The sequence below is a fragment of the Callithrix jacchus genome, chromosome 8 (assembly GCF_049354715.1).
Source record: "Callithrix jacchus isolate 240 chromosome 8, calJac240_pri, whole genome shotgun sequence".
NCBI classification, from domain to species: domain Eukaryota; kingdom Metazoa; phylum Chordata; class Mammalia; order Primates; family Cebidae; genus Callithrix; species Callithrix jacchus.
The window spans coordinates 127,761,895-127,789,498 of record NC_133509.1 but is presented as its reverse complement, the minus strand read 5'-3'; the positions used below and the strand labels follow the sequence as shown (position 1 = coordinate 127,789,498).

The 27,604-nt window shown below is 56.2% G+C and overlaps 1 protein-coding gene across 9 annotated transcripts in view; it reads left to right on the top strand.

The window, feature by feature from the left end:
• ITPK1 (inositol-tetrakisphosphate 1-kinase) overlaps window positions 1–25,505 on the top strand; it is a 180,696-nt gene extending 155,191 nt beyond the window's left edge. For 8 of the 9 annotated variants that reach the window (XM_078335641.1, XM_002754215.7, XM_078335642.1 and 5 more), the window contains 6 exons: window positions 3,092–3,190; window positions 3,558–3,598; window positions 7,590–7,755; window positions 13,808–13,875; window positions 19,128–19,290; window positions 23,498–25,505. In XM_078335641.1, coding sequence (XP_078191767.1) covers window positions 3,092–3,190; window positions 3,558–3,598; window positions 7,590–7,755; window positions 13,808–13,875; window positions 19,128–19,290; window positions 23,498–23,841 — 881 coding nt within the window. In that variant the 3' untranslated portion in view covers window positions 23,842–25,505. Of the gene's footprint in view, window positions 1–3,091; window positions 3,191–3,557; window positions 3,599–7,589; window positions 7,756–13,807; window positions 13,876–19,127; window positions 19,291–21,871 lie in introns of all 9 variants that reach the window. The other variant, XM_017977309.4, reaches the window with a different exon arrangement.
• The last annotated feature ends 2,099 nt before the right edge of the window (window positions 25,506–27,604 follow it).

The window sequence follows — 27,604 nt, the reverse complement described above, 5'->3', positions numbered from 1 at the left end:
AGGCTGAGGAGGGAAGATCACTTGAGCCTAGGAGTTTGAGACAAGCCTGGGCAACATAGTGAGACCCCATCGCTACCAATTACTTGGGCATGGTAATGCATGCCTGTAGTCCCAGTTACTTAGAAGGCTGAGCGGGGAGGATCCCTTGAGTCTGGGAGGTTGAGGCTGCAGTGAGCCGTGATCGTACCACTGCGCTCTAGCCTGGCAACAGAGTGAGACTCTGTCTAAAATACATATATATAATTTTTTTTAATTTAAAAAGTACAGTTGCTTTTCATATATTGATCTTGTATCCTGCAACCTTGCTAAACTCATGTATTAGCTCTAATGGTTTGGGAGGGTTTTTTTTATATGTGCATTCCTTGGGATTTTCTATTTACAGGATCCTATTATCTGCAAATAGAGATGGTTTCACTTCTTTCCTTCCACTCTGGATGCTTTCTGTTTCATTTTTCTTGTCTAATGGCCATGTCTAGAACCTCCAGTACAGTGTTAAATAGAAGTGGTCAGAGCAGACCTCCTTATCTTGTTCCTGATCTTAGGGGAAGTGTCTGGTCTTTCATGGGGGAGACTGGGTTTTTCTAGAAGGTTGAGGAAGCTTCCTTATGTTCCTAGTTTGTGGAGTGTTTTTGTCATGAAAGGGTGTTAGATTTTGTCAAATGCTCTTTCTGCACCCATTGAGATGATCGTGTGGTTTTTATCCTTTATAATTGTTCTGTATGGCCTGAGTTGACGCTGTGTGTTGATGCTGCTGTTGTTTTGAGGTTTGCCACAGAGCAGAGTAGCACACTGTTAGGAACCCCTTGAGCCAGGGAGCTCAGTGGGCACATTTTCTATGAGGAAGACCATGGTCAACAGCAGGGGCCTGGGAATCAGATGGTCTGGGTATGTACCACTGGCTCACTGTGGAACTCTTATGCAGGGAGTGCCACTTCTGTGCCTTAGTTTCCTCATCTGTAAAATTCTCAGGGGACAGGAGTGCTTCCTTGCGGGGTTCTTAGGAGGGTAAACGAGTTACTGTGTAACTGTGTGGAACAGTGTCTGGCATGGAACAGATGCAGTTTATTGAGACATTGACTGCTGGCCACTAGTGACATTATGTAAAAGCTTGGATGGGCTGAGTTGGGGATGGACAGTTGAGGAGGGCATTGAAATCTGAAAGCCAAGCTGATTCACTTGCTCTAAAAACTCTGGGGGCCAGAGGGAGTCTGGAACCTCTTAGGGGAGATGGCCTCTTTGACCCCAGCAGCCTCCAAATTTCCTGTGGGAGGAGATGCCAAGGGTGGAGCCCAGGCTGGTGAGCCAGTGCCTGCCTGAAACCTGCCCATGGCAGAACCCTTCAGCAGCGTGTTCAGGCCTGAGCACCGTATCCTTTGGAGCTGGGTTGTAGGAGCTGTGTGTGTTTGCAGCAAGGAGCCTTTTGCATAGACTGCTTGCTCCCTTGATAGCCATGGGGGGCCTGCCAGTGCTTACAGTATTCCCACCCTGCCTGGGGCCTTGTTTGGAAAATGGTTTTCAGCTGAGCACCAGCTCCCCTCCCTCCCTACCCTGACCTTCCTAACTTCCCCTCTCCTGGGCTGCCAGGTGAACCTGGCTCTGCTGGTGACTGCTGTGTGACCTTGGGGCCTCTGTTTCTGGACACTGTCAGGGTCCACTGCGGATCGAATGGGTCTCTGTGCAGATGGCCTGCAAGTCACTGTCTGCCAGGGGCTTGGGAAGCACTGGCTGCAGACCACCATCCCAGTGCTCCAGAGAAACTGCCCTTCGTCTGTTTGGAGTTTAGACTGTGAGGATGGGAGTAGGGGGATGGGAATGAGGATGAGGAGGGAGATAAAAGCACTTTTATATGACTGTGTAATTCTTGGCATTTGTTTTTATGAGATAAATGAGGCTGGATCTACCTTGATTTAATGTACTGACCTCCTAGCCAGCCAAGTAGCTAGAAGCTGGAGACAGGCTGCTTTGCTCTGTTTACTTTTGGTTTGGTTTCCAAGCCTGTGGGTGGCAGACTGCCCCTGCCCACTAATGCTCAGCCTTTCCTGGCCCCTGTGCCCTGAAGTAGAGGGTGGTCCCACCTCCTGGGGAGTCTGTGGTCTTATCAGGGAAGGGGGACAATGACAAGAAACAATAACAACAAACCAGTAATTTCATCATCAGCAGAGAGATTCCAAATACATTCTGTTATCCCACAAAAACCTGTTTACCCCTGCTCGCTGCCAGGCACAAGCCAAGATGAACAGAACGGGTCAGCTTTCAAGCATTTTAGAAAGTTGGGCTCACCCTTAGAATCCACTGGGCAGGCCTGGAGAGGAGCCCAGGAATGCCGAGCTGTGAAGGGTGAGGAGGCATTGGCATAGGGACAAGCCTCAGCCTGGGCTAGAGCATGCAGCAGAGATGCAGTGAGCATGCCGGGGAGGCCACCTCTGGAGCACTGTGAGATGCCCTCCATTATGTTAAGTAGTTGGCAGGTGAGGGGTCAGGCGGTGTCCATGTGGGCACAGTTGTGTCACCACAGACTATTTCTTTAATCTCTCTGACCGCAGTTTCCTCCTCATGGGATTATTCTGCAAACTGTAGAGGTGTTGCCTGCAAAACCCTTAGCACAGCGCTAGACCCATGCTGACAGCTATACTGTCACTGCGATTATTATTAAGCCAGTGTATCACATGGTGGGAAAGTCTTTATTGAACCAGAAAAATGGTCATGGTTTATTAAGTGAGGATTCAGGTTACAAAACAGTATCCTGTTTGCAAAGCTCTCTGTGTGTAAACGTCTGCGTGACCAAAAGGCCGCCGTGGTGGGAGCACTAGTTGTACCGTCTGTGAATATGTACGTTTTTGACTTTTCTGTGCTCTTCGGGTTTTACACAGTGCTCATACACAGGTTTTGTAATGACAGAAGTGTTGTTAGTGTAACGGCGGGGTATGCTGTGGTTGTAGTTCGCACACAGGACTGCAGAGTTTGGGGGCGGTCAGGTCCGGGAGCTCAGGGGCACTGAAGGTGGCCCCTGGGTTGGGGTGGGCTGTCACAGGATGTGTACCTGGGGTGGCTGCCCAGGACCTGTGCTGACCAGGCCTCCCCTCTGCCTTAGACGACAGGATCTGCTCGCCGCCCTTCATGGAGCTCACGAGCCTGTGTGGGGACGACACCATGCGGCTGCTGGAGAAGAACGGCCTGGCTTTCCCGTTCAGTGCGTACCACTCCAGCTCCACCCGAGGGCAGGCAGTGCAGGCCGTGGGCCAGCATGGGGTGGGGGGAGGGGGAGCAGGGCGGAGTTTACAGTCCACTCTGGGTTTAAGCTCACCCAGGATGGATGAGGGCGTGGCCCTGGGTCTCACCTCCACCTACATCATAGAAATGGGTCCTGGTGCAGGACACAGGGCAAGATGCTCTCCTGCCTGGCCGGGGGTGCCTGCCCACATCACCCCAAGTGCAGATATCAGGTGTCCAGAGTCTGTGTCTCAGCTAGAGTTCTTTTCTAGACATGCCAAGTCCCCCTAACTTGTGGGTGAATATTCTTACTAATTTCTCTCTGCTTTTCTCTCCCCAACCCATAGTTTGCAAAACCAGAGTGGCTCACGGCACCAACTCTCACGAGGTGAGTGGAAGAAGATCTAAATGTCTGTCACCCGGACCCCTATCGTTTCAGCTCATCGTGTCTCATTGCGACCCTGGCAAATTCCATGTGCCAGATTCCTCACTGCCACTGCTCCTGCCCTGCTATCAGCCCCAGCTCCTTGTAGACAGCCTCCCTCCCTTCTCCGGACTCCAGAGGAATCGAACAGGAGTGCTGTGGCTTCATACACTGTCCGTGCCCTCACCCCAAGGCCTGTCCTGTCCCCAAGGCAGGAGCTTGTGCTGGGGACCCACCTGTCCTCCATGGAGCCTGTCTTAGCTCTGGCAGCCATATCAAAGCCCCATGCCCTGGGTGGCTTAGCCACATTTATTTTCTCACAGCTCTGGAGGCGAAAGTCCCAGATCAAGGTGCCAGCAGGGTCAGTTTCTGATGAGGGCTCTCTTCCTACCTTGCAGATGGCCACCTTCGTGTCCTCACATGGCCTCTTCTGTGTGTGAATGAGGAGGGGCAGAAAGCAAGAGCAAGCTGTCTGATTTCTTCTGATGGGGCACTAATGCCATCATGAGGGCCCACCTCCAAATACCAAAGGCCCCACCTCCAGATACCACCACAGTGGGGCGCGGGCTTCCCAGTATGAATTCTGGGCCACATGTTCAGTCCATAGTGGAGGTTGCCCAGGTCATGCCCCAACCTGGCCCGCCCTGTAGGGCTTTCTGTCCTTTGGGCCATCAGTGTCATTTCCTCGAGGGCCTGGCACTAGGCTGGACCCATCTGAGGGCTGTTAGCTTTGAGAAGGCTCTGTCACTGCCACAGGGGTCTGCCGTGCTGCTGAATTGAGATGGGCTGGGGAAGAAAAGGGGGCTGCTTGGAATCAACCCTGTGGCATGCTTTGATTCACGGTTCACCACACACCTATTCATGCTTTTATTCACTCTATGGATGTTCCCGACGACCTTGAGGACCATGGGCACAAGGGGACAGATGTGTAGGATGTCAGTCCTGTCCCTAGAGACAGCCAAGGAGACTGTGAGGACTCCAGGGGCAAGAAGAGCAGATAGTCATGCAGCGGCTTTCCTGGGGTCGGGGCCCACTCCGCCCTCGGGAGCCACACCTGGGGCCTTGCCTTTGCCCTGGGCACAGCCCCGCCAGGGGTCTTCGCATGGGCACATGTGGTGGTACGCTGGGCAACAGCCATCTGACCGGAGTGGGCTCCCTGGAGATGGCCTGTCCCTGGAAAGCCCCACCATCAGAAATGCCCCCCAGAGCTCACAACTAAAATGGAAGACTCAGCAGCGTGGAGCTTCCCTGGGTTGCGTTCTGCTCTTTATCCCTGGCCTACAGTTATGGGGAAACATCAGTAGACACTGCCGGTGTAGCACGGAGCGTGCCGTCATGGGAACGAGTGTGGGGACAGCTCGTCGTCCCGTTGTCAGTTGTCTTCTGAAATCAGGAGCCCTCATGGAGTCTTCCTGTGGGTGCTCCCACCCCCAGCTGCAGCCTGCCTGGACTCTGTGCCCAGTGGTGGGGGGCACAGGGCACCCTTCAGGATGTGCCAGGCCAGGGATGAAGCAGGAAGGCTCAAGAGCAGCAGTGCCAGTCCCCAGGCCCCCCCAGCCCCAGTACCTGCCTGCCCGCCCTCCACCTGCCCCTTTTCACCACCCGATGGTTCCTTTGTGTGTCAGTTGCTTGGGCTTTACCTGATGGAAGCATTAGTGCAGTCATTAGTGTGATTAGATCAGCCTAACTCAGAACCAGGCAGCCCAGGGGGAGGGAGCTGCTTCTGTGAGTCACTTAAGGCCTGAGGGGCCGCGCTGGGGAATCCCACAGACCTGGGACCAATTCTGGTGCTGTGTGTTGCTGTTTGTGCAACTTTGGCAAATTACCCAGCCACCCAGAGTATCCATTCACATTTGTTACTGAGACGTAGTGGCTTCTGTGAAGGATGAGGGGTCCATGCCTGGGCTGCCCGGGGTCTGCCCTGGTGGACTGTTGGATAAGCTGTCAGAACCAGCTGCCCTGGACCCTGCTGGGTACTTGCTGAAGGGGATGAGGGTTATGGATCCAGGTGAGCCCCCTCTCAAGATGCCCCTGATGGGCCTCGGGACTCTCAGTCCTCAAGTATGGGGTCAGCACACTCAGGGGAAGCTATATATCACCCCTCATTCTAGCCATCTGGCTCCAGGATGTTCCCATGGGGACCCCTCCCCCCATTCCCCAGCAGGCACTCTTGGTCCACTGCCAGCAATGTGTGCCACTGCGTCCCATGCACTCAGAGACCCCTAAGTGGGCTCTTGTGTGCAGACGGAGCGTGTTGGCATCACAGGGATGTGCCCTCTGGGGTAGACACCATCCACCAGATGGGTAGAGGTAGACAAGATCCTCACAGATTCCAGGGGTACCCAGGGAAGCTGAGTGCAGTGGGGGTGGAGGATAGCACCATGTGTGGCTGGCTTTAGGTAGCTGGTGCTTCTGATTGGGGGTCCTCATCTGCATCCCAGCCCACCTACTCCCTGCCTCTGAATCTCCCAGTCCCAGACTGAACCCAGACTGGGGCCAGTTCTACCGAACCACTCTGTCTTCATTTTATGTTCACAGAACCATTGGGTTTTTGTTTTGTTTTTGAGGCAGTGCGAGGGTACTCATTTGCTCCACAGTGGAATCTGTCTTTTTTTTTTTTAAGATATAATACCCAAAAGCTCAAAGCACCCCTGAAGCCACCCATGATTTTACAGAGGTAACAGTGATGCTTAAGCAGGGTGGGGGCCCAGCCTGGGCTCACACAGCAAGTGCCGAGCAGGGACGCCAGCCCCTGCCTGACTCCAGAGCTGCTCACGTTTTTCCTGTCTTTTATTCTTGTCAGAAGGCTGAGGAGACATTCACTGCCCGCCCCCGCCCCCCTTGCTCCCAGCACAGACACACACTCTTTGTTTTTCCCATGTGGCCTGCATTTCCACGTCTGTCCTGCCCAGCTGGGCTCCAGGCACGTAGGGCCGGCGATCCGTGACAGCTGACGTGAGGGGTGGCAGCTGGGGAGGCAGCCAGCTGTCCAGGGCTCATTATTTCTGCTCACCAGCCCCAGGCGTCTGGTGGCTCCTTCCTGGGGCCCTGCGGGATGAGGGATTAGCCGTGACCCTGGCACCGGCAGCTGGATCGACTGGGCCTGTGTCCACCCCTCCGTCCTTAGAGCAGGCCCCGAGCAGAGCCCATGCTGGCTGCGGCTGAGAGGTTTTTGGCAGCTGCCGCTGCACTCCCTACCTCAGCCCCTACCAGATCCTTCTGTCAGGGACCTTTGTCCCCAGAGGAGTCAGGGACCAGGAGCACACAGGCTTGTTGTCTGCGGAGTGTCGTGCGGCTCAGTGTATAGGGGCGAGGCTGAGTGCTGGGCAGACCCAATTCCATCCTGGGCTCGCTCCCTCTCCGGCAGTCACTGAACTTCTCAGCACCTGATCATCCTCATGTGTGAGAGGGAGAGGTTGTATGCTCACCTCAGAGGCGCATTATGAGGGGGAACACTAGGTATCTCATGTATGTGCTCAGAACAGGGCCCAGCTTGTCACAACTGCTCGACAAGAGGCAGCAGCCGTCGTCCTCATACAGGCTTTGGCCCAGGGCCTCCTGACTCCTGCACTTGAGTCATCTGCTTCCTTCCCCCTCCTCCCGGGTCTTTGTGGAGGATCCTTTAGGAGGTCAGAGGGTTGAGCAGCACACAGCCGCAGGAGTCCCCTTCCCTGGACCACAGTGTGACTAGTGGCTCCACACTCTCAGAAGTCATGCAGCCCACAGCCAGCTCGATCGCACTTGGCAGGCCTGGTGGAGGCAAGATCTCCAACCCCGCAGTGCATCCCCAGGTGTTCTTTGTGAGTCCCTCTCCACTCACCCTGGCTTGAGGTTCCTCTCGGGGAGTCCTCATGCCCTGGGACCAGGGATGGACCTTGGTGGCAGTGTGCTGGACAGGTCGGGGGCTGAGAGGGTGGTGGATTCTGACAGAGCCTTTGACCCCTCGTCTTCCCAGATGGCTATCGTGTTCAACCAGGAGGGCCTGAATGCCATCCAGCCACCCTGCGTGGTCCAGAATTTCATCAACCACAACGCTGTCCTGTACAAGGTGTTCGTGGTGGGCGAGTCCTACACTGTGGTCCAGAGGCCCTCGCTCAAGAACTTCTCCGCAGGCACATCAGGTAACCGCTCCTCTCACCATCTCAGGCTGAGCAAGACTCCGGAGCCTAGCTGGGATGTGGCAGCAGCTGTCTGTCCTTCGGCACTGTCCCCGCCACCCCATGTTCTTTCTGATGGGATGGAGAGGTGCTCTGAAGGTGGAAAGAGTTGTGTGCAGTGGATAGATAAAGAAGTCTTGGGGAACAAATAAAATGTCCCTGTTCCCTGCATCACTGTAGGGAACCCATCCACCTGAACCACCACAGACTCCAGGAAGCATCCGGAAGTGTTCTGTCCCAAGGACGCTTCTTTGGGACCCACACAGTAATGAGATTCATGGAGAAACATGCTGGGCTAGGTGTGGCTGGCGTGGCATGGATTGGCCTCCAGGGAAGTGAGGGCGGGTGCTGGCTGCTGTCTCCTGCTGAGCCATCTTTACCTTGGGTCTCTTTTTCCCCCTGGAGGAGCCTACGACCAAGTTGCCCATTGCCTGCCTAGCTGCCAGGGTGAGTCAGGCTCTGTTAGAAGCAGCAGCCACCGGGTCACAGGTCTTCTTGGGTGCAGGACTCCCACTGTGCCAGTGAGTGGGGTTTGAGTCAGTGGACGGTGGTCTAGGGGTCCTGTGGGTGTCACGTAGGGTGCTCTCTGCATGGTGCTGTTGTCACTGGGCCTGGGAGGCAGCCCTCCAGGGAGCAGCCTGCGGACCTGCTGTGCTGAGGGACCTTCCTTCTGCCGGCTGCTCACCACCATCTCCAGCCTCAGCCATTTTAAAAATGGACACTGAGTTAAAGATTTGCTGGCAGTGGAGCTGCTTGAAAGAATGTTCTTGTGGCTTCTGAAGGCATCTTGAAGGCACATTTGGGACACCTCTGGAAGAGTGGCAGTGTCTTGGAATAAGTGTGGCTTTCCACGAGGACCCCTTGGCAAACACTCACTGCCCCACTGTGGTTTGTTCAAATAAGCTGCGCTTTTCTTCCAGCGAGGGGGACCCACATCCATCAGAAACGTTCAGACACCAGCTGCTTCACCTCCACCTGAGCTGACAGATGTGTCCTGTTGGCGTCCTCCTCCAGGGACTGCCTGTGGCCATCCATGCCTCCTGGAGAGTGTCCAGCTCCTCATGGAGGAGGCGCAGCTGCTACGGTCGCCCCTCGCAGCCATTCTTCCCCCAGATGCCTCTTCTCTTTCAATTGACACAACACAGAGAGTGGAGGCTTTGGAAACGTGCAGGTGTTCCTTTTCCTCTTGAGGGCAGGTGGCCTTCCCAGCCATGCATGTGGCTCCCGGACTCAAGGCTGTATTTTCAGGGTTTGGGACATCCTGGCCCCAGCCCCCGCCAACTGGGTGGGAGCCAAATGCTGGAATCATATGTGGCTGTATACCACCAAAAGATATTCCTCCAGGTGATGGGCTGGTAGAGGCTGACATTTTTAATAATGCTCTTTATTCCCTGATTTTGAAAAAAATAATGCTTAAAGTCTATGGAAAATAAATTAAGAGGAGTTACTTCTCTCTGTGTTTACCCCAGTCGCTCCATCCCTAAAGGAAGTTTATGGAGGTGTGGTTAGGTTTTTTAGTTTTTTCTTTTCTCCTTTTTCCTCCTGGTTGCAAAATGCTAGGCAAGTTGCTGTCTCTTCACTGGGAACCATTAGTGGCAGAGCGGGCTCCTGTCCTGTATCTGTGAGGACAGGACTCCTTGTCTGTGCCTCTTCTCATCTGGCCATTTCTAGGTTGCCAGTTTGCCATAAAATGCAGACCAGGTGACCAGACATGGTAGCTCATGCCTGTAGTCCCAGTTCTTTGAGAGGCCCAGGTGGGAAGATTGCTTGAGGCCAGGACTTTGAGACCAGTCTGGGCAGCACAGTCAAACATCTCTACAGAAAAAAAAACATTTCAAAATTAGCTGGGCATGGTGGCATGCACCTGCAGTTGCAGCTACTCAGGAGGCTGAGGCAGGAGGATCGCTTGAGCCCAGGAGTTTAAGGTTGCAGTGAGCTGTGGTCACACCACTGCACTCCAGCCTGGGTGACAGAGCAAGACCCTGCCTCTTAGAAAAAAAAAAAGCAGACTAAGCCCAAATAGTAGAGAAACACATGGAGCTGAAGGAGAGCTGTTTATTATGTTCGTGTGAACTGAGTAACTTAGTGTGTCTCTCCATCGCCAAAGCTGATTCTGTGTCCTGTCTCCAGGGCACTGTGCCAGGGAACTAACGTGGGTTCTGTGGTTTTTATGTGTAGTTCTCCTTCTGGATAAGAAATATCATGCAACAGCAGCCCTTTAAGCTGGACCAGTTGGAAAGGGGATTAGGAGCTCTGGCCTCTTTCCAGCCCCCATCCCAGCTTTCCAGCTTCCTTTGCCAAATGACAGGTCCCCCAGCTTCCTGTGGCCACGCAGGGATGGCAGGTCCTTGAGTGGGATTTTTCTGGACCTGGGATAGAGACAAGGACACGCATCTTCACTCTGCAACTGCCAGTCTAGTCTCTTTTGCTTTTCAGCTGCACTTTTCTTTCTTACGTGTTGACGTCTCAAATCCAGTGTGCCTTATAGCCAGTGGCACCCGTGCAGAGGCTTTGGCAGGAACTAAAGTCAGGTTGTGTCTTGTGCCAGCCACTAGGAACATTTGTGTTCTCTGCCCATGCAGGGCATTCATGGAGAGATGTTGCTCTCCCTCTACCCTGTGCCAGGGAAGAGATGGGAGGGTCTCTGAGCTCCCCCTTTCTGTGTAGTGGGTTTATGTCTCACTCATCTTTATCCTGAGGATGCGGCACGGGCTCCCAGCTTTATGCAGGTTCCCTCCCTTATCATCTCCAGCCTGGACCTCATTTCTCTTACCATGTAGAGCAGGAGACAGCAAACTTCTTCTTTTTTTTTTTTTTTTGCAAAAGGCCAAATTATAAACATTTCCAGCTCCATCACAACTGTTTAATGCTGCTTTTGTAGTACACAAGCAGCTGTGGACATGTGAATGAGTGGCACGGCTGTGTTCCAGTGAAACCATTTACAAGCGCAGGTGGCCGGGCTACCATCTGTAGGCTGCTGAGCTCCACTCCAGAGCCTCTTAAGAGTCAGTGATATAGCATTTATCAAACCTGCCATGTACCCAGCCCTGCTTGAGCTGCTGGGAGTCCATTCAGTGACTAGATAGGCACCCGGCTTCCTGCCCTCATGAGCCTGTGTTCTAGTGGGAGGAACTGCACACAAGGAGAGAAATAGTAGAAGGGCCAACTGTGGCCTGAGATAGGGGGTCCCAAGGCAAAGAGAGTGTGTCCTGGGATGCCACTGGGTGAGGAGAGCCACTTGGAAAGGGCAGCTCAGGTGGTCCCTCTGCAGAGGTGACACTCATGTGGCAACTGGAAGGTGACTTGGGTCACCATCTGTAGCATGGGGACACATTCTTCCCATTCCCCTCGCCCCCGAGAGAGATACGAGATGAAGCAAATAAGGCTAAAAGCAGTGTGGCCCTTGCTTATGCCTGTGCTGCTGAGTTGCTGGGATATTTGGGGGCTGATCTTATTTATTGTTCTTTTAAACCTATTTTTTTGAATTCATAAATTGAGAAGCAAAACACACATTTTTCCTTTCGTGGTGCTCCTTCCCTGTAGAGCGTTGGTGGTAGTTCTCTGCTGGTGCTGTTGGGCTAGTCTAGGAACAGATTTGCACAGGGCACCCAAAATCCAGGGTGCTCCCAAGAGCAAGGGCTTGCCACTGCATGCCAGGAGCAGCACCCTGCTCTGGGATGTTAGAGGAGCCAGCTGCGTTGGAGCTGGGCACCAAGTCTCTTTCCCTGATGCTTCCCGTCATCTCTTGGGTGATTGGTGGCTGCCGGAGGCCGCTCCCACTCCTCTGACCCCTGCTCAGACTGCGCGTGGAGAGGCAGTGAGCCCAGGGCATCTCTCACTACCCTGCCAAATGGGCTAGTGACCAGAGCGCCCAGGTCAGAATTCGCCAGGAGGGCTGGACACAGTGGCTCATGCCTGTATCCCCAGCATGTTGGGAGGCCGAGGCAGGTGGATCACCTGAGGTCAGGAGTTCAAGACAAGCCTGACCAACGTGAAACCCCATCTCTACTGAAAATACAAAAAATTAGCCAAGCATGGTGGCGGGTGCCTGTAATCCGAGCTACTCAGGAGGCCGAGGCAGGAGAATTGCTTGAACCTGGGAGGCGGAGGTTGCAGTGAGCTGAGATTGGGCCATTGCACTCTAGCCTGGGTGACAGAGTGAGACTCTGTCTCAAAAAAATAAAAACAGTTAGCCAGGAGGAGAAAAGAGACACTCTTGAAATGGCCTGATCTGTGGCTCTTGCTGCCAGGAGAAGCTGTTGAGTTGCATGGTTTGTCCGAGTCTGCAGACACTGGCCGGCCCCTCTGCATGCCCAGGTCTAGCACTTCCCGGCACCTGTTCAGCCCGTGTTCTCCTTGCGGCTCCTGCAGCCTTGGCAGCTTCCCTGATCCTCGCTCTGTTCACCTGCTTGTGGTGGCCCTTCCTCCCCCTGGGCCTGCTCTGCGGCTCAGCAGCTGCTCTTGGGGATCTGCAGGGAAATAGGTGGGAAAGTGCCCTGAGCTCAGGGCTGAGCCATGCTGGGCTGCAGGGTGAGAAGGTGGGCAGTGTTCCCCTCCTGGCTACTCGAGCCTGTTCCAGCCTCAGGCCCATGGGGCTTATGCCATCCCCACAGGCACCCTCTTGGCTGTTGGTGCCTTAGGAGTAGAGATCATGGGGGCCACATGACACATGTCCTTCAGGGTGTTCATTTTCCCCAGGCTCCTCCCCAGGACCATCTTTCGTGCCCCCTATCTGGACTGGCTCTGGTCAGAGTGGCAGGAGGACTGTTGGGCACACAAGGGCAGCCAGGGGCCTCTGTGCCCCGCTAGTGGGAAGGATGCCAGGTACACCTCAGAGCCTGCCTGCTTAGCTTCATCCCGAATCACTCCTTCATGCATGATTGTTACGGCGCTATAGAGTCCTGGAGCTGGAGGGGTCGTTGGCAGCCAGAGCAAGCGCCCCATTGGCCTGGCCCCTGCACACAGCAGCCCTCGGCCAGTGCCCTCCTGTCCTTGCATGAAGACACCTGGGTCCCAGGCATGTACATTGCATTCTGGGGGCGGGAACCACAATGCCTCGCCCTGCAAGGACTCAAGGAGGGGCATCTGGGGCTGGTGGCCCAGGACAGTCCTGTGCCATCCTTGGGGAGGTCATGGGATGGGGACAGACAGCCTTTTCCAGGACTCAGCCCGAGGCTCATGGTTCTGCAGTCCTTGCATTCGTGTGCCCATGCTTCCCAGTGCCTGCCAGTGTGTTTTGGACCTACCAACCTGACATTGCCCCCGAGTGACTTTGGTTTACTTCCCAAGGACATTTCTACTGTGGGATTTACTTGCACTTTCAGTATTCATGGGAGTGGGCTGTCTCTGCGGGTCCCCAGAGGGCCTGTGTGGGCCGGGTGCTGTGGGAGGCAGGTGGGAGCCAGACGTGTGGGGTGAGGGTACTTCAGACTCTCTGTGCCAGCTTCCGGTGCCAAAGAGAAACTGTGCTGTGTGCTTTCTTGGATGGATTCTGTGGAAGCCTGCGTTCTCTGATTTCCTGTTTTTTCCCTACGTCGTCGAGAACCAGCAGAACCTTTTGTATTTTGAGTGCTCACGTGCCCGTGGCAGCCTGTCCCTGTCTCTCTAGCATGTTCCCCAAAAGAGAGTCCTGTGGGCTGGAGGCTCTGAGAGACTGCAGTACTGTGGGCTCTCTCTGGCTGTGATATTCAGGTGTTTAACGGACCTACCCATCCCCTCTCCCCCAGTTCCTGTATGGTGACAGGACACTTTGGGAACAGAGCCTCAGGGAAAACCCAATGTGATGCTGTGAGACAGTAGCAGAGGTCAGCTCATTATATCGGTCAGTTTTATGTGGGAGAAGAAGGTGAACCAGAGGCCCTGATGGGGCACATGTCCGTACCTGGGGCTGGTGCCCAGCAGAGCCCAGGGCCGCATGGTGCGTGCCTGAGGTGGTGCTGCCCCCTAGTGTTGGGTGACAGCAGTGTGGTCCCTGCATTTGAGGTTCTGACGCCGCTCCTTCCTGTCGCTTTTTCAGACCGCGAGTCCATCTTCTTCAATAGCCACAACGTGTCAAAGCCGGAGTCGTCATCAGTCCTGACGGAGGTGGGTCCCTCCGCTGGGGTGGCCTGGCCTGAAACCACCCTCCCCCGGGCCTGGGTGTGAGCTGCTGTGCCATGGGGTCCTTGACAGAGCTTTGCAGCAGGGTAGGGTGGGAAGGACCTTTGCCTCTGTGCCAGGGGCCCTGGGAGGTTCCAGAGACCCCTGTTCCTCTGCTGGCTTCAGGCCTGCCTGCTGGCAGCCATTGCACCCTGACCCAGCACAGGGAAAGGTGAGGGGCACACTGGGCTTGCAGAGAGGGCCCACTCACCACAAGCTGCCTGCATGGAAGGTGTGCCGACCCTTCTCCCAGCGTGAGGAATTTGAAAACTGCTCTCTACTCTGCCTTGTTCCTGGTCTTTGAAAAGGTCATGGAGGCAGCACCATCTCAGTTCTTTGTCCTGCAGTGGTCCCAAAGTTGGTGGGAGTGTCACCCCCACCCCCAGCACTATGGGTAGCGGGTGTCCTGGCCGGCGTTCAGTGACTATCGCTGTGCCCAGTGTTAGCCCAGGTGCCCTGCAGTGCAGGTCGCAGCCAGGCTTCCTGGCATCAGGGAGGCTCAGTGACCTTTTCACATTCACAAGGCTGTTCACAGGGTGCAGGGCTGGGATTGGACCCGAGATCTGTCTGATTCCAAAGTTGGATCTTCTAGGAATTTAGGACTTCTGACCTCCCCAGTGATTCCTGAGCACCTGCCCCTGGAGAATTTAGGAAAGGCCACCCTCTGCTGTTTCCCCAAAGTCCAGCAATCCAGTGGCCACTTCCCTAAACTCAGAGCCCTCTGCCAGGGCACCTGCTCTTCTGGGGGGCTTTGCTGGTGTCCTCCTCCCTGTCCTGGGCTAGCCTCTCCAACAAGCCAGCCTCCAACAAGCCAGCCGCCACTCCAGCCTCCAGCAAGCCAGCTTCCACTCCAGCCACAGTGCTTGTGTCCCTGGAGGTTGCCCCAGCACCCAGGTGGCCTGTCTGTCTGTGGTTTGTGTCTGGGTCCTCTGAGGAGCCAGCTGTGTGCTGAGGATTAGACAGAGCACAGGCGTGGGCAGGACCTGGAGGGAACATCACTATCCCTCAAGATGTTGACAGATGTCCCTTGGGAACATGTCAGGCTTTGGGAACAGATTTTAAACAGAGCCTCAGTGCCTGGCTGAGCTTATTATAAGATGTTCTGTGCAAGAGATGGTTTTCCTCTAAACTTCAGAATCATAGGGCTTCTTCTCTCCACGGTCTTGCTCTGGGGGCCTCGGCAGCCCGTGTGACAGAGGGCAGTCAGCATTTGCAGACTGAGTGTCCTCTCACGGGCAGGGCCAGCAGCCATGATGGCAGAGGGACCGTCTGGAAGTCACTGTTTTGGATTATCCCTTGTCGACCTCAGCCTCAGTCTCCTCATCTGTAAACGGGAAGGGGTCAGCCTAGAAACACTGCAGGGCCTTTCCCTTCGCCTCTGAGGTCTGCAGCCGCCTCCTTCTTCCCTGCAGTGCATGGCTGCTAGTCAGGAATCTGCCAGGACCATCGACTTCTAAAAATAGGAAAGGGAAATGTGGTCAGCACCACCTTTTCCACTGGGAGGTCAGCCTTCCTAGATGCCCACAGGCTGGCCTGACCCAGCCAGCTCTCTTCCCAGGTACGGGAACACATGTGCTGCTCATCCCCCCCGGCCCCTGACCACCTGGGGCTCCTCCAGTCCTGCCTTGGCCTCCCTTGGGAGTCTCTCGCAGGAAGCCCTGCTCTGGCCTTAAAGCACCTCCTCCCTGAGGATGGGCCCAGCCACACCTAACCTGCAGGCCCCCATACATCCTTTACTTTCCGAAATTCAGTCTAGGCTATCAGTTAAGAGCACAGACTCTGATGGGACTGCCTGGGGTCAGGCCCAAGCTAAGGCCAGTTGTGTCGCCTCTCTGAGCCTTGGTTTCTTCTTCCTGTCCTCGAAGGGTTCCGGGGTCCGGGGAGGTCCTGGGTGAGAAGCACCCAGCACAGTGCCAGGTGTGCGGTACAAGCATGGTCTCAGCGGCCGGGTGCTGAGGCCCGCTGGGGTCCAGGAATGCCTTCCGAGCTCCTCTGTTTCCTCCTTGCTCTCCAGAAAGTCATCGGATCACTTGTTTTAGGGCCCCAGGCAGGATTTCCATGCCTTGATCTTGTCCATGGACGGCTATTTGGTTTTGGGTGACTAGACAACTTGGGAAGGATTTCTGAGATTCCATAACTCAGCTGAGAGCATTTTTGTAGACGGCGTGCCGCGGGCCATGCAGCAGTGCAGCAGCCAAGCTCCCTTGCGGCCGGCCCTGTGCTGTGAGTCCAAGGCAGCAACCCCTCTCACCAGCACCACAATCTCACAGCAGAGATACTCTATTTCCCCATTTACTGGGGCAAGAAAACAAGGCCCAGAAGGTTTCTGTTGTGGCTTGGGTACACAGTGGAGAATGGGGAGCGTCAAGGTGTCCACCAGGGTCTCTCTGACTTGGTGAGGACCCTGGGCTGCAGGGCGAGTGGCCAAGCTGCACCACTGGGCTTAGCCTTTGGCCCCCACTGGCAAGAGTGACCCAGGAGGCTCAGAAAAGTGCTCAATGGCCAGGCGTGGTGGCTCATGTCTGTAATCCCAACACTGGGGCAGGCAGATCACTTGAGCCCAGGAGTTTGAGACCAGCCTGGGAAGCAGGGTGAGATAATCCCTACCAAAACAATACAGACATTAGCGGGGCGTGGTGTTGCTCACCGGTAGTTTCAGCTACTCAAGCCGATGAGGTGGGAGGATCATTTGAACCTGGAAGGTCAAGGCTGTAGTGAGTTGTGATCTTGCCATTGCACTAGCCTGGGCCACAGAGCAAGGCCCTGCCTCAAAAGGAAAAATAAAGAAAAGTGCTAAGGGGTGAGCACCTCTTACAGCCAGGCCACTCCTATCCACTAGAAAAGATGTTTTCCAGGCAAGACACCAAGGCCTTGCGGTTGTGAGCAGGGGGCCTGCCTGCCCTGCCAAGCCGGGGTGGGAGATGCGCTAGTGTAGGCCTCAGAGCATGGGTGGTGCCCGGGTGTGGGTCCCTGCTTAGCACGTCCTTCCCTGGACGTTCCCAGCCTCCTGTGCTTGGGTAACGGCCATTATTCTTGGTGACCAGGCTCTGTCCCCAGCCCTGCTGACCTGCTTACACTTTTTTTTTGTTTGTTTAATTCAGGTGGGCCAGGCACAGTGGCTCATACCTGTAATCCCAGCATGTTAGGAGGCCAAGGAGGGAGGATTACTTGAGACCAGGAGTTTGAGACCAGCCTGGGCAACATAATGAGACCCTGTCTCTACAAAAAATAAATAAAATTAGCCAGGCATGGTGGCACACGCCTGTATTCCCAGCTACTCCAGAGGCTGAGGCAGGAGGATCACTTCAGGAGTTCGAGTGTGCAGTGAGCCGTGATTACACCACTGCATTCCAGCCTGAGTGTCAGAGTGAAACGTTGTCTCTAAATAAAATTAAGGTAAATTCACATACATAAGGTTAACCATTTTTAAAGCGAATAATTCAGTGGTGATGAGAACGTTCACAGCTGTCATCCAGTCGCCACCTCTATCTAGTTCCAACACATTTTTATCACCGGGAAGAAAACCCTGTGCCCGCTGACACTCCCTGCCCATTCCCCCCACACCTTGGTCCTGGCAGCCACTGAGCTGATTGCTGATACCTGTAGGTGTTCTGTAGACATGGAGTCACACAGTAAATGACCTTTTGTGTCAGTTCCTTCACTCAGCATGATGTTTCAGCGTTCCTCCGCAGGGTGGCATCTGTCAGAAGTTCGTTCCTTTTTATGGCCAAGTAATATCCCATCATATGGGTAGACCAGTGTCTGTGCCTTCATCTGCTGATGCACACTGGGGTAGTTCCCACCCTTCCGCTGTTGTGAATAACGCCGTGGTGAGCGTGGGTGGACAGCATCCATCTGAGTACACGCTTTCAGCTCTGGGGGGTGTACCCTGGAGCAAAACTGCCGGGTCAGGTGGTTAGTCCATGTTCAGCTTTTGAACCCAGCTCCACTTTTGTCTTTCATGGATTAGCCACTCCTTTCCCTTTGGCCCCTAAGCCCACAACCCCTAGAACGTCAATATTTTATTGAACACCCTGTGCGAGCCCTCCTTTGGCTGATTTAGAGGAGACAGAATGCAGTTCCTGCCCTGGAATTCAGAGGAATCTCCTCCCAGACAGGCACGTACTGTCTCCACCTTATCATTAAAGTCTGAGATGAGGCCTTGTAGGTTCTCTTCTACAGAAGAGCACACCCCACACAGAGAGGCCAGGTGCTTTTTCCTGAGTCCACAGAGCTGGAAGGTCACTGCCAGGTTTGGAACCCACGTCTCCGTGACTCCAGAATCCTTCCCCACTACCCTGGAGGCCCTGGCTGGGGGCAGGCTGAGCCCATGGCGATGTGTGCCTGTCCCAGGCCAGCTGCAACCAGCACAGGACATGAGTGGCATGGGGGGTACAGGGCTGGGAGGGAGACCTGAGCAGGGTGGCCTGACTAGTGCATGGACCCCAGGAGGCAGCAGAGCAGCTTCTGGGGAGCCCACGTTGTTTGGGGTGTGAGTTCATTTGGAAGCAGCACTTCTTGGGAAGGAAGACTGGCCTGCCAGGCCCCAGAGCGTTCGCCCTCGCCCTCGCCCTCGCCCTCTCCCTCACCGCCTTGGGGCTGTCTGTGATGGTGGGCAAGTGGGGGTCAGATCAGAATGCCTCACTTCTGCCCCGGTGCTGCATCCTGGCTGCTCCTAGCCATCTGCAGCTACTGGCCTCTGCATCTTTACCTCCCCTGTGTCCTCTCTGGGGCCTCTCTCCTTCTCCCACCCCTCCCAGGGGCCCACATCCTCCTGCCTTCAAGGTCCAGCTTCGGTGCTCTGCACCATGTCTTTCCAGGTCCCCGGCACACTCCACATCTCCTTCCTCCCTGTTAAAATGCTTTGGTTTTAGAGGCTAAAAATTGTGCGTCCAAATTCTGCCCTGTTTTTGAGCTGTGTGACCTTGGACCAGCCTGGACCCTCTCTGAGCTTCGGTTTCCCTGTGTATAGCGGGCAGTGCTGGCACTGGCCTTTCAGGCTGTGATGAGCCCACAGGAGGTAATGAGCCTCACACACCCGGTGCCTGCCAGCCCTTGGAGTACAGGACCTGGCCAGCGGCTGCCTGTGCTCACCAGTGGGTCTGTCTGGCCTCATGGCGCCTGGCGTGGGCTTTCTCTGTGCAGTGCAGCATTGCAGCTCCTGGGCCCACAGCCTGACCTCCTTGTGTATGTTGCAGCTGGACAAGATCGAGGGTGTGTTCGAGAGGCCGAGTGACGAGGTCATCCGGGAGCTCTCCCGGGCCCTGCGGCAGGCACTGGGCGTGTCGCTCTTTGGCATCGACATCATCATCAACAACCAGACGGGGCAACACGCCGTCATTGACATCAATGCCTTCCCAGGTGAGTGGCGGCGGGGCCGCCTCCACTGGCCGGTCTCCAGAGACTGTCCTCAGGTGGCCAGGCAGGCGAGGCGAGGTGAGGTGACCGAGGCCTGAAAGCTGGCTTCCTCCCTCACTGCGGGGTCTGGGAGGTGCAGCCCTGAGAAACCTCAACAGCACCTGTGCGATGGGCTCACAGGGTGTGTGAGGAGGGGGAGATCCCACGTCCACCTGGGGGCGCCAGGCTCAATGGCCGCAGCACGTGTGACCCTCACCTCCTCTCTCCACCCTGGGTCATCAGCAGATCAGCCCCTCCCCCAAGCCCTCCACTATTTTAGGGGCAGGAAGGACCTTGAAGGGATTACAGCCCCCTGCAGTTTACGTATTGGGAAACTGAGGCCCTAGAGAGGAGGAAGCCGTCCAGGCCCTATAGCACCTTGGTGGCAGGCCAGAGATTCCTGTGCTCAGGTTGCCTCAACAGCCTGGAACTGCAGCACTGGGCACAGGTCTGGGGAGGAGCCCTGAGCGATGGTGTCTGGTTCCCTGCTCCTAGCTGGGCCCTAGGAACCCACTGGCACTAAGCCAGGCTCTGCTGCGTGCCCCTCAGCTCTCAGCGAGGGAGCCTGTGGGGACCACAGTAGCAGAGCCCCAGCACAGGGCATGAGAGACAATGGTATGATGTCACCACGCAGTCACCAGGCTGCATGCCTCACTCTGGGGACACCGAGGCTCAGTGGCTTGTTCACCTCCCACAGAAACTCAGAGGTAGAGCCGTGCTTGATGCCTGGGTGCCCACCATTCCTCAGATGGGGGTCCCTTGTTCCTTTCTCCATCCTGACCCATAGTAAGCACCTGCTGTGGGAGTGAAGCCAGCCTCGTTAGCTGCTGCAGTGCAGAAGTGTTCAGAAAATGCTTCCTGCTTTCGGAGACTGTGCCTGGCAGGTGGGGACTCCAGGGTATTTGTCATGAGTGTGAGGCAGGACCATGGCCCCATGCACTGGCCGGACACTTTCTGTGTGTGTCACCTCTGCTCCTCTGAGAGCATGCGCAGGTGCAGTCAGCAGCACAGGTCACAGCCAGCAAGCCAGGGCTCTGAGGAGCACACTTGCTCCTGTCATTCAGTCAGCACTTACCCAGGGCTGCTGTCACCCAGGCTGCTGTGTGTCCCAGCTGGTCCAGATGCTGGTGGTGCCATGTGATCTCTGTTGCCAGGCCCCTTCTGGGAAGAGCTCTCCCCTGTTGGGAGGAGGTGGAGGACAGAGCCAGCGGTCGAGGGGACCTCCTCTGTGAGGCAGCAACACTGGAGCAGAGAGGCAGTCCCAGAAGAGGCACTGCGGAGCCCTGTGGCTACAGCAGGTGCAGCTGTGGGGCAGGAAGGGTGGAGGACAGTCAGGGGAGGCACGTGTGGTGAGCTGAGGACGTTGGAGCTCACCCTGGGAGTTGGGAAGCAGCCACCATGAGTTCTGTCCTCTTGAACAGAAGGGCAGACCCGTGGGACGATCATGTTTTTCTCCATTGCCCTTGGGTGCAGTGGGGAGGAAACCACGGGTTTAGCCAGAGCTGAGGTTTCATGGGGTTTTGCTGTGCAGATGTGAGGGAACCAGGGTGCAAGGGATATTCAGGATAACAAAGTGTGAAATCTAAACCACAGAGCGTGTTGAGTGACAGAACGAAAAGGGGGCAGCACCTATGGCTGAAGGGCCAGGGGCACAGGGAGGCCTGTTGGAAGGGAAGTTCTAGGAGGAAGGAGACAGGAGGGGGTGGGAAGCTTTGCACCTGAGCAAGGCCAGTGCCCCCAAAACAAAATGTGTGGATGGTCGCAGTCTGTGGGTGTAGACAAGGGATGGCCTTGTGAGCCAATGTGGGGCACAATGAGCCAGTGTGGACAGGGAGCCAGGGGAGCCAAGAGAAGGGCCACCTACATGGGATGGGGCTGTGGCGGAGCCTGGTAAGGGAGCCTGGTGCTCAGGGGATGCCCAGGACCCAGGCAGGGCAGAGCCAGTTCCCCAGGACATGGCTCAGTATGCCTGCCTTAGCATAGAGTAGCCTTTTGGGGCCAAGCAGAGGGACAGGCCTGTTTTCCTTTACCCCACAGGGGGGCCCTCGGACCGCGGGTGTCTAGCAGCACCTGGGAGAGGGGCTGGCACACTGACTCTAGAGTAATAACAGCAACAGCTGCATGTGCTGATGACACCGTGAGCCAGGCCTGCCCCAGTGCCTCACTTGATCCTCACAAGGTGATGGGCAAAGGCCCACTGGGATCTCTCCATGGGTTCGAATCTTGGCCTCTTCCTTTTTAGGCTCAATGCTCACTTCTGCAATGGGAACCAATTTCCCACCCTGCAGATAGAGGAGATGGCTTTTGCAGTGCTGGTATGGCGCCGCCACTCTGCCCTGCGGGTTCACGCCTCAGTCCACTCCCTGAGCTCCTGTTTATCCTCAGGCCTCTGGGGAGGCAGCTGCCTCTGCACCACCACAGACAGCACCCTCCCTGCCCGGGGCGCCGGGGCCTCGTCTGAGGATGATGGTGGAGGTTGCTGGGGAACAGCTCCCTGTTCCCTGGTGCTGACCTGATGGAGCTCCTCTGCTGCATCTCTCCCTAGGCACCCAGCAGCCATGCCCATGCCTGGGACACCTACCCTGCCCTCCAGCCTCAGCCCAGGGCTGACGAACACCCCTGGTCCTATGGTGGGGCACCTGGCACCATGTGGTATTCAAGGCACACACAGGACCGAAGGCGTCCTTTAGATCTCGCTCTGCCTCTTAGGAGCCTCACTGAGCCTCGGTGTCCTCACCTGTGAAATGGGGGCTGCAGAAATGCAGCAAGCCGAGGACCATGTGCTCACAGCCCAGCGGCTGCTGCTTCCCCAGTGCTGTGAACACCATGGACGTCATTCCCGCCTTCGCCATGCTGGCTAACAGTCACGTGTCCTCATCTGTATCATGGGGACAGATTATGAAGATCAGGCAAGACGAGGTCTCAGGATGCTTGCACGGTGCTGTCTCGGGAGGCGCTGCGTGCCAGCCAGCATAGCCATCTTTATTTCCACTGTGGGCACCCCTGCATCCCCCTCAGACTTGGGTGTCCTCCAACCATAGCAGTTGTTTGCTGAATAAATGAGGGTGTGGGCAGATTCAGCAGCCTCTTCTGCCAGACCCATGGGTACTCCTTGAAAGGCCTTTCTGTAAGAGGTGGCACAGGGTGTCCACGTCTGACCCTTCATTCCCACCCTAGTGGGACCAATGGTTGTAAATGTTACCCTAGAGGGCAGGCCAGCGTGTCTGAAAACTCCCATCCCTCCAAGTTGGCTCAGGCAGACGGGGCACTCGCCCTGGGTGAATCTCTTTTGGAGCAGTTTTCTGGGAGTCAGCAGAATCCTCACCCGAGATCTGAAACCTGCTGGGTGGTTCCTATGGACTCTGTGATGTTTGCAGCTGTGCTGGGCAGCGCTCGCCCAGGCAGGCACCATGGCTTCTGTTCTACTCCCCTTCGTTAAGGGGAGCATGTGTCCTATGCTGGGGAGCCTTGTCACAGGCCTGGATCTTGCTGGTGATGCCCAGCGTGTCTGTCCCTTGGCTTTGATCCTCAGAGAATGGAGCACAGAGGGCCTCTCTGCAGGTATTTTGTGGTGAGAAGGAAGCAGTCTCAGTTGGGGTGGCAGCTGCTTTGTGAAGCAGGCACCACCCCTCTCCCAGCCCCTCTCAATGGCGCCACAGCAGCCTCCACCTGGGAGGTGGGCAGTGCTCTTCTTAGTTTGCAGAGATGCTGAGGTTCCGGGTGGAAGCAGTCTCCAGGACTCAGCAGGGCCTCACAGTCGAGGGGTATTTATTTTTCCAAGTGTGTGGAGCCGGCTTTGGTGCTGCCACCTCCAGCCTCGCCAACATCCCTTGCACACGGACTGGCTTTTACCACACAAGTGGGTGGGTGGGTGAGACAGTAGAGTTGTGCCCAAGAAGAACAGGGGCAAGCATGTTTCCTCCACAGCTCATCTTCAGCTTCTCACACCTGGACAACAGACGAAGGTCAAGGAGCATGCCCCTGGCTGGGCGTCCAAGCTGTGCGACTCCCTCAGCACCCTTTATCTGCTGAGCCTCATGTTTCTCTGTAAATCGTGTGCTGACAGCACGCCCTGCCTCATCCCGGGAGCCCATGTGTCCTGCCTCCTCCACCTCTCCACACGATGTGTGCCCCTGGCTCATGCCCCCTGTGCTCTCTCTCCCACCCCTAGGCTACGAGGGTGTGAGCGAGTTCTTCACAGACCTCCTGAACCACATCGCCACCGTCCTGCAGGGCCAGAGCACAGCTACAGCAGCTGCAGGGGACGTGGCCCCGCTGAGGCACAGCAAGCTCCTGGCCGAGCCGGCGGGCGGCCTGGCGGGTGAGCGGACATGCAGTGCCAGCCCCGGCTGCTGCAGCAGCATGATGGGCCAGGACACGCCCTGGAAGGCCGAGGCCGACGCAGGCGGCACCGCCAAGCTGCCGCACCAGAGACTCGGCTGCACCACCGGCGTGTCACCCAGCTTCCAGCAGCACTGCGTGGCCTCCCTGGCCACTAAGGCCTCCTCCCAGTAGCCACGGAGCCGGGACCCAGAGGGGCGGCGCAGGGCGCGGAGCACACCCACTGGGCCAGCAGCTCCAGACAGCGATGCTACTACTAAGAATCCCCAGTGATCTGATTCTTCTGTTTTTTAATTTTTAACCTGATTTTCTGATGTCATGATCTGAATGAGGGTGGGTGGAGATGGAAGAGAGCACCAGGGGTCCAGCCTTGGGGAATGGGGCTCCACCTGATCCCTGCTGTGCAGACATCTCCAGAGTTTACACATGCTTGTGTTTTCAACACTAGGTCTGAGTGGGAGGTGGGGTGTGTGTGGCTGCCGTGTGAGTATCTGCGCATCCCCATCTGTTGGTCTCTGTGGCCACTGTGGACCATTCCTGTGGGGACCCTGAAGGGAAACCTGCCCATGCCAGGTTGTGGGTGGCTGATCAGCATGCGTGAAAGTGGCTTCCCTTCTCCCTGACTCCCTGCTCCCGGACCTGCCCCTTCCTTGTTTTTCCTCCTGATTTCCACCAAGGCTCTGTAAGCCCCACCCCTGCCAGGTGTGCAGATAACCCCTCCCTCCCCACAGCCGGAGGAGGCTGCCATCTGGGCTGTGCTCCCTCACAAAAGGGAAGGAAAGGAAGCTGGGCGTCCTCCAGGCCCTCCAACACATGTCCCACTTAGCCCTGCACAGCGGCCTCCTTCCCCCAAGCCAGCACTGCCGATCCCTGAAGAAGCCCAGGAAGGAGGCTGCCTGGCTGGGAGCCCCAAGCTGATGGCACCTGTGCCGAGGATTTGTACTGTGATTTGGGCAAATCATTCCAGGTCTTTGGGCCTCTGCCCCCTCGTCTCTAGTAGGCAGTTGAGACCAGGGAGCACCACAGGGCTGGCTTTCTGCTCTAACCCCTGGGATGCAGCCTGCCTCTCCATGAAGCCACCCGGGTGAGGACAGGCATGGGAGCCTCAGCATGACTCCGTGGAGATCAGGGCCCTCTCCCAGCGGGTTCACTCCTTTTCACACCTGCTGGGTCCCCCCTCACCCAGCAAGCCTGGTCCACCTCTCATTGCAAGCCCCAAGCATGGAGCCAGCCAGGTACCAGGGAGCCACACCTCCCGCACACCTCAGACTCACCCCATCGCCTTGGCAGCAAAGCACTGGCTCTCCTGCCTGACCCCTGGTCCAGGCAGTCCCCTCTGCAGAGAGAAGGGTTGGAGAGGAGCCTCCGTAGTCCTTGGAAGACGTGGAGCGCTGGGTGAGAAGCATTAGGCCTCCCTGAATATGGTTTTGTGTCTTAAGACACCAGTTTACTTTGAAGAAGTGAAAAAGGCTTCTAGGCAGTGTTCTGCCCAGTGAGATGGAGGACACTGGAGAGAATGCCGAGTGTCCCAAGAGAGGTCTCTGAGCTGGTGCGTGGGGGTCCTTCAGCCTGGCTCAGCCAGGCCGGGAGGTGTGCCCCCTTTGAGGAGGGAGGCACAGGGCTTGGGCGAGGGGCAGAAGCCATCAGAACTGCCTGGCTCTTTTGGAAACTGAGGACCCAATGACTAACCACGTTTACACGACTTGAGTGTTGAACCCCGATCAATGTCTGTACGTCGCCTTTCCTGGTTCTGACCCTGAGCCCCGGGGAAGCAGGAAAGCGCGGCCGGCCTCTTGCACTGCTTTGTCTCCAAAATAAACTACTGAAATCAAACCACATTTCACACGTGTTTACACATGTTGCTTAAGTTTTTTATGTCATTCTCCCAGTCCTTAAAAGACATTTAATAAAACAGCTTTACCTTTTAAAAATAAAACTTCAGTCCCACTCTGCCTCAGGAACCGGTGGGGGTGTACAGTGTGACTCCTGGCCACACTGTTCCTGTATGTTTGTGGCCTCCGTGGTCTCGCTCGTCCAGGTCCCAGATACCAAGTAACTGCCATCTGGTGTCATGGCTGTGTCCACAGGCCTCCATGGTGGGGTGAGGGCAGGGATGTGGGGGTGCAGGTGTGCAGGGCATTTGCATTTTCCAAGAGTGGAAATGGAGGATGGAGATTGGTCTTGTAAAGGCCTGGGAGCTACGTGGAGGGTAGGGAGAGGCCAGTGCACCCAGGACCTGCAGGGCCGGTGGACTCTGCCCAGTGAAGCCAAGGGAACGCCGGCAAGGAGAGGCCTGGACAGTGGCACGGGACCTGCACACCTGGGAGCGGCCTCCGTAGTGGGTTGGAGCCCTGTTCACTAAACTTTCCCTGGGTGTGAACTGACCGTCTTTGATCCCATGACAGTGTCCATAGGGTTGATCTTCCCTTCGGTTGCATTGTCCCTGGCTCTGGAGTTTCTGCTTCAGGGAAAGAGACCCACTAAAACCACCTGGGCCCTGGTGGCCTCCTCTTCCCTGGGGCATGGCAGTGCTGCCTCCCGAGCAGTCATGAGAGTGTCTGGGTCCAAGGGCAGGACCCACTTAACAAAGGGGGTTGTGTGGTGCTGGGCAGGCACAGTGCCTGGAGTTGGCCCCACCAGCATTGGGGTGGCTTGGGGCTCTTGTTCCTAAGCTTCTGTTTCCGAGTTGGTCAGCACGTTGGCTCTGTGGCCCTGCAGCGTGTGTCTTGGTGGTGGTCCGTGGACAGGCTGCTAAAGGGCTCCGGGAGCAGGGGGCTGGACCACACTTCGGCTGAGGCCTTGGGTAGTTTCAGAGGGTCACCTGCACAGTCTGCATTGGGCACCCTGGGACCAAGGCTTTGGGTCAAGTTCTGCCCGGCAGTTCTCTGATGATATGGTGCTGTGACTCTGCAAATGTAACCCCCACTGAGTGTCAGCTGCTGGGTGTCCCCACCGGGAACTGGGGCTTCGCTTTTGGTGTCATGGAGGCGTCTGGGTCCACACGTGGTGGGGGAGCTGGGCCTGCAGTCACCCAGCATGGCCAGTGGGATCAGACCTGGCTACAGCCTGGCGGGTTCCATAGGGCTTCCTGTGCATGGGCCTGCCTATGTCTCATGCCTGTCAACGGAGGAGAAAGCAACCTGGGACTGTACCCAGGGGACTGCCAAGTGTGCTTTATAGAAGGTTGGAAGACTAACCCAGGTAGGAAGCTGTCACACGTTTGAGCCAACTGAGAAAGCAGCTGGTGCCTGCCAGCCAGCCACCCCCAAGACCATGGGAGCCAGCCTGTCCTTCGCCCTTCTAGCCTGGGAGACCAATCCTTGGCTCTTGGACACATTGGCCGCTGGCCACACCACTGAATGGCTTCACTGATATCCCTGGGGTTTGTATCTGCCCTTTCTTCTATTCCCTAGAAACTTTGATTGTTCACCTGGTGGGATCCCCAGCAGCTCCTCCTTCCTGAGCTGTGGCTCGTGGGCCATTGGATTCAGAAACCTTGAGCTGGGTGCTGGGTGCCCTAAAGGAGCATGGCCCTTCCAGCCTGGTGACCAGGAGGCCGAGAAGCGCAGCCATCCTTGACAAAGATTTGCCTGGCCTCCGAGGCCTCAGGCCTGCCTGGACACACCCTGATGCCACAGTCATCTGCCCCTCCCAGGCATAAGCCCAACTCAGGTGATATAGGCAAGGCTTCTCCGGTGGGTCCTCCCCTTGTAAGAAAGGGTCTGTGCACTCTGTCCCTTCTCTCTGCACAGCCAGTGTCAGCGTGGTTTGGGGTGAGCGACCTTCCCACACTGCTCAGGAGAGAGCTGGTGAGCATGACCCCATGGCCTCCTCCTGCAGCTCTGATTCTCACCAGTGAAAGCACCCAGACCCTCACTTTTTCAGAAATGATTGCATTTTCCCTTTACTTCCAGAGTCATCTGTGACCTGGTGGTGT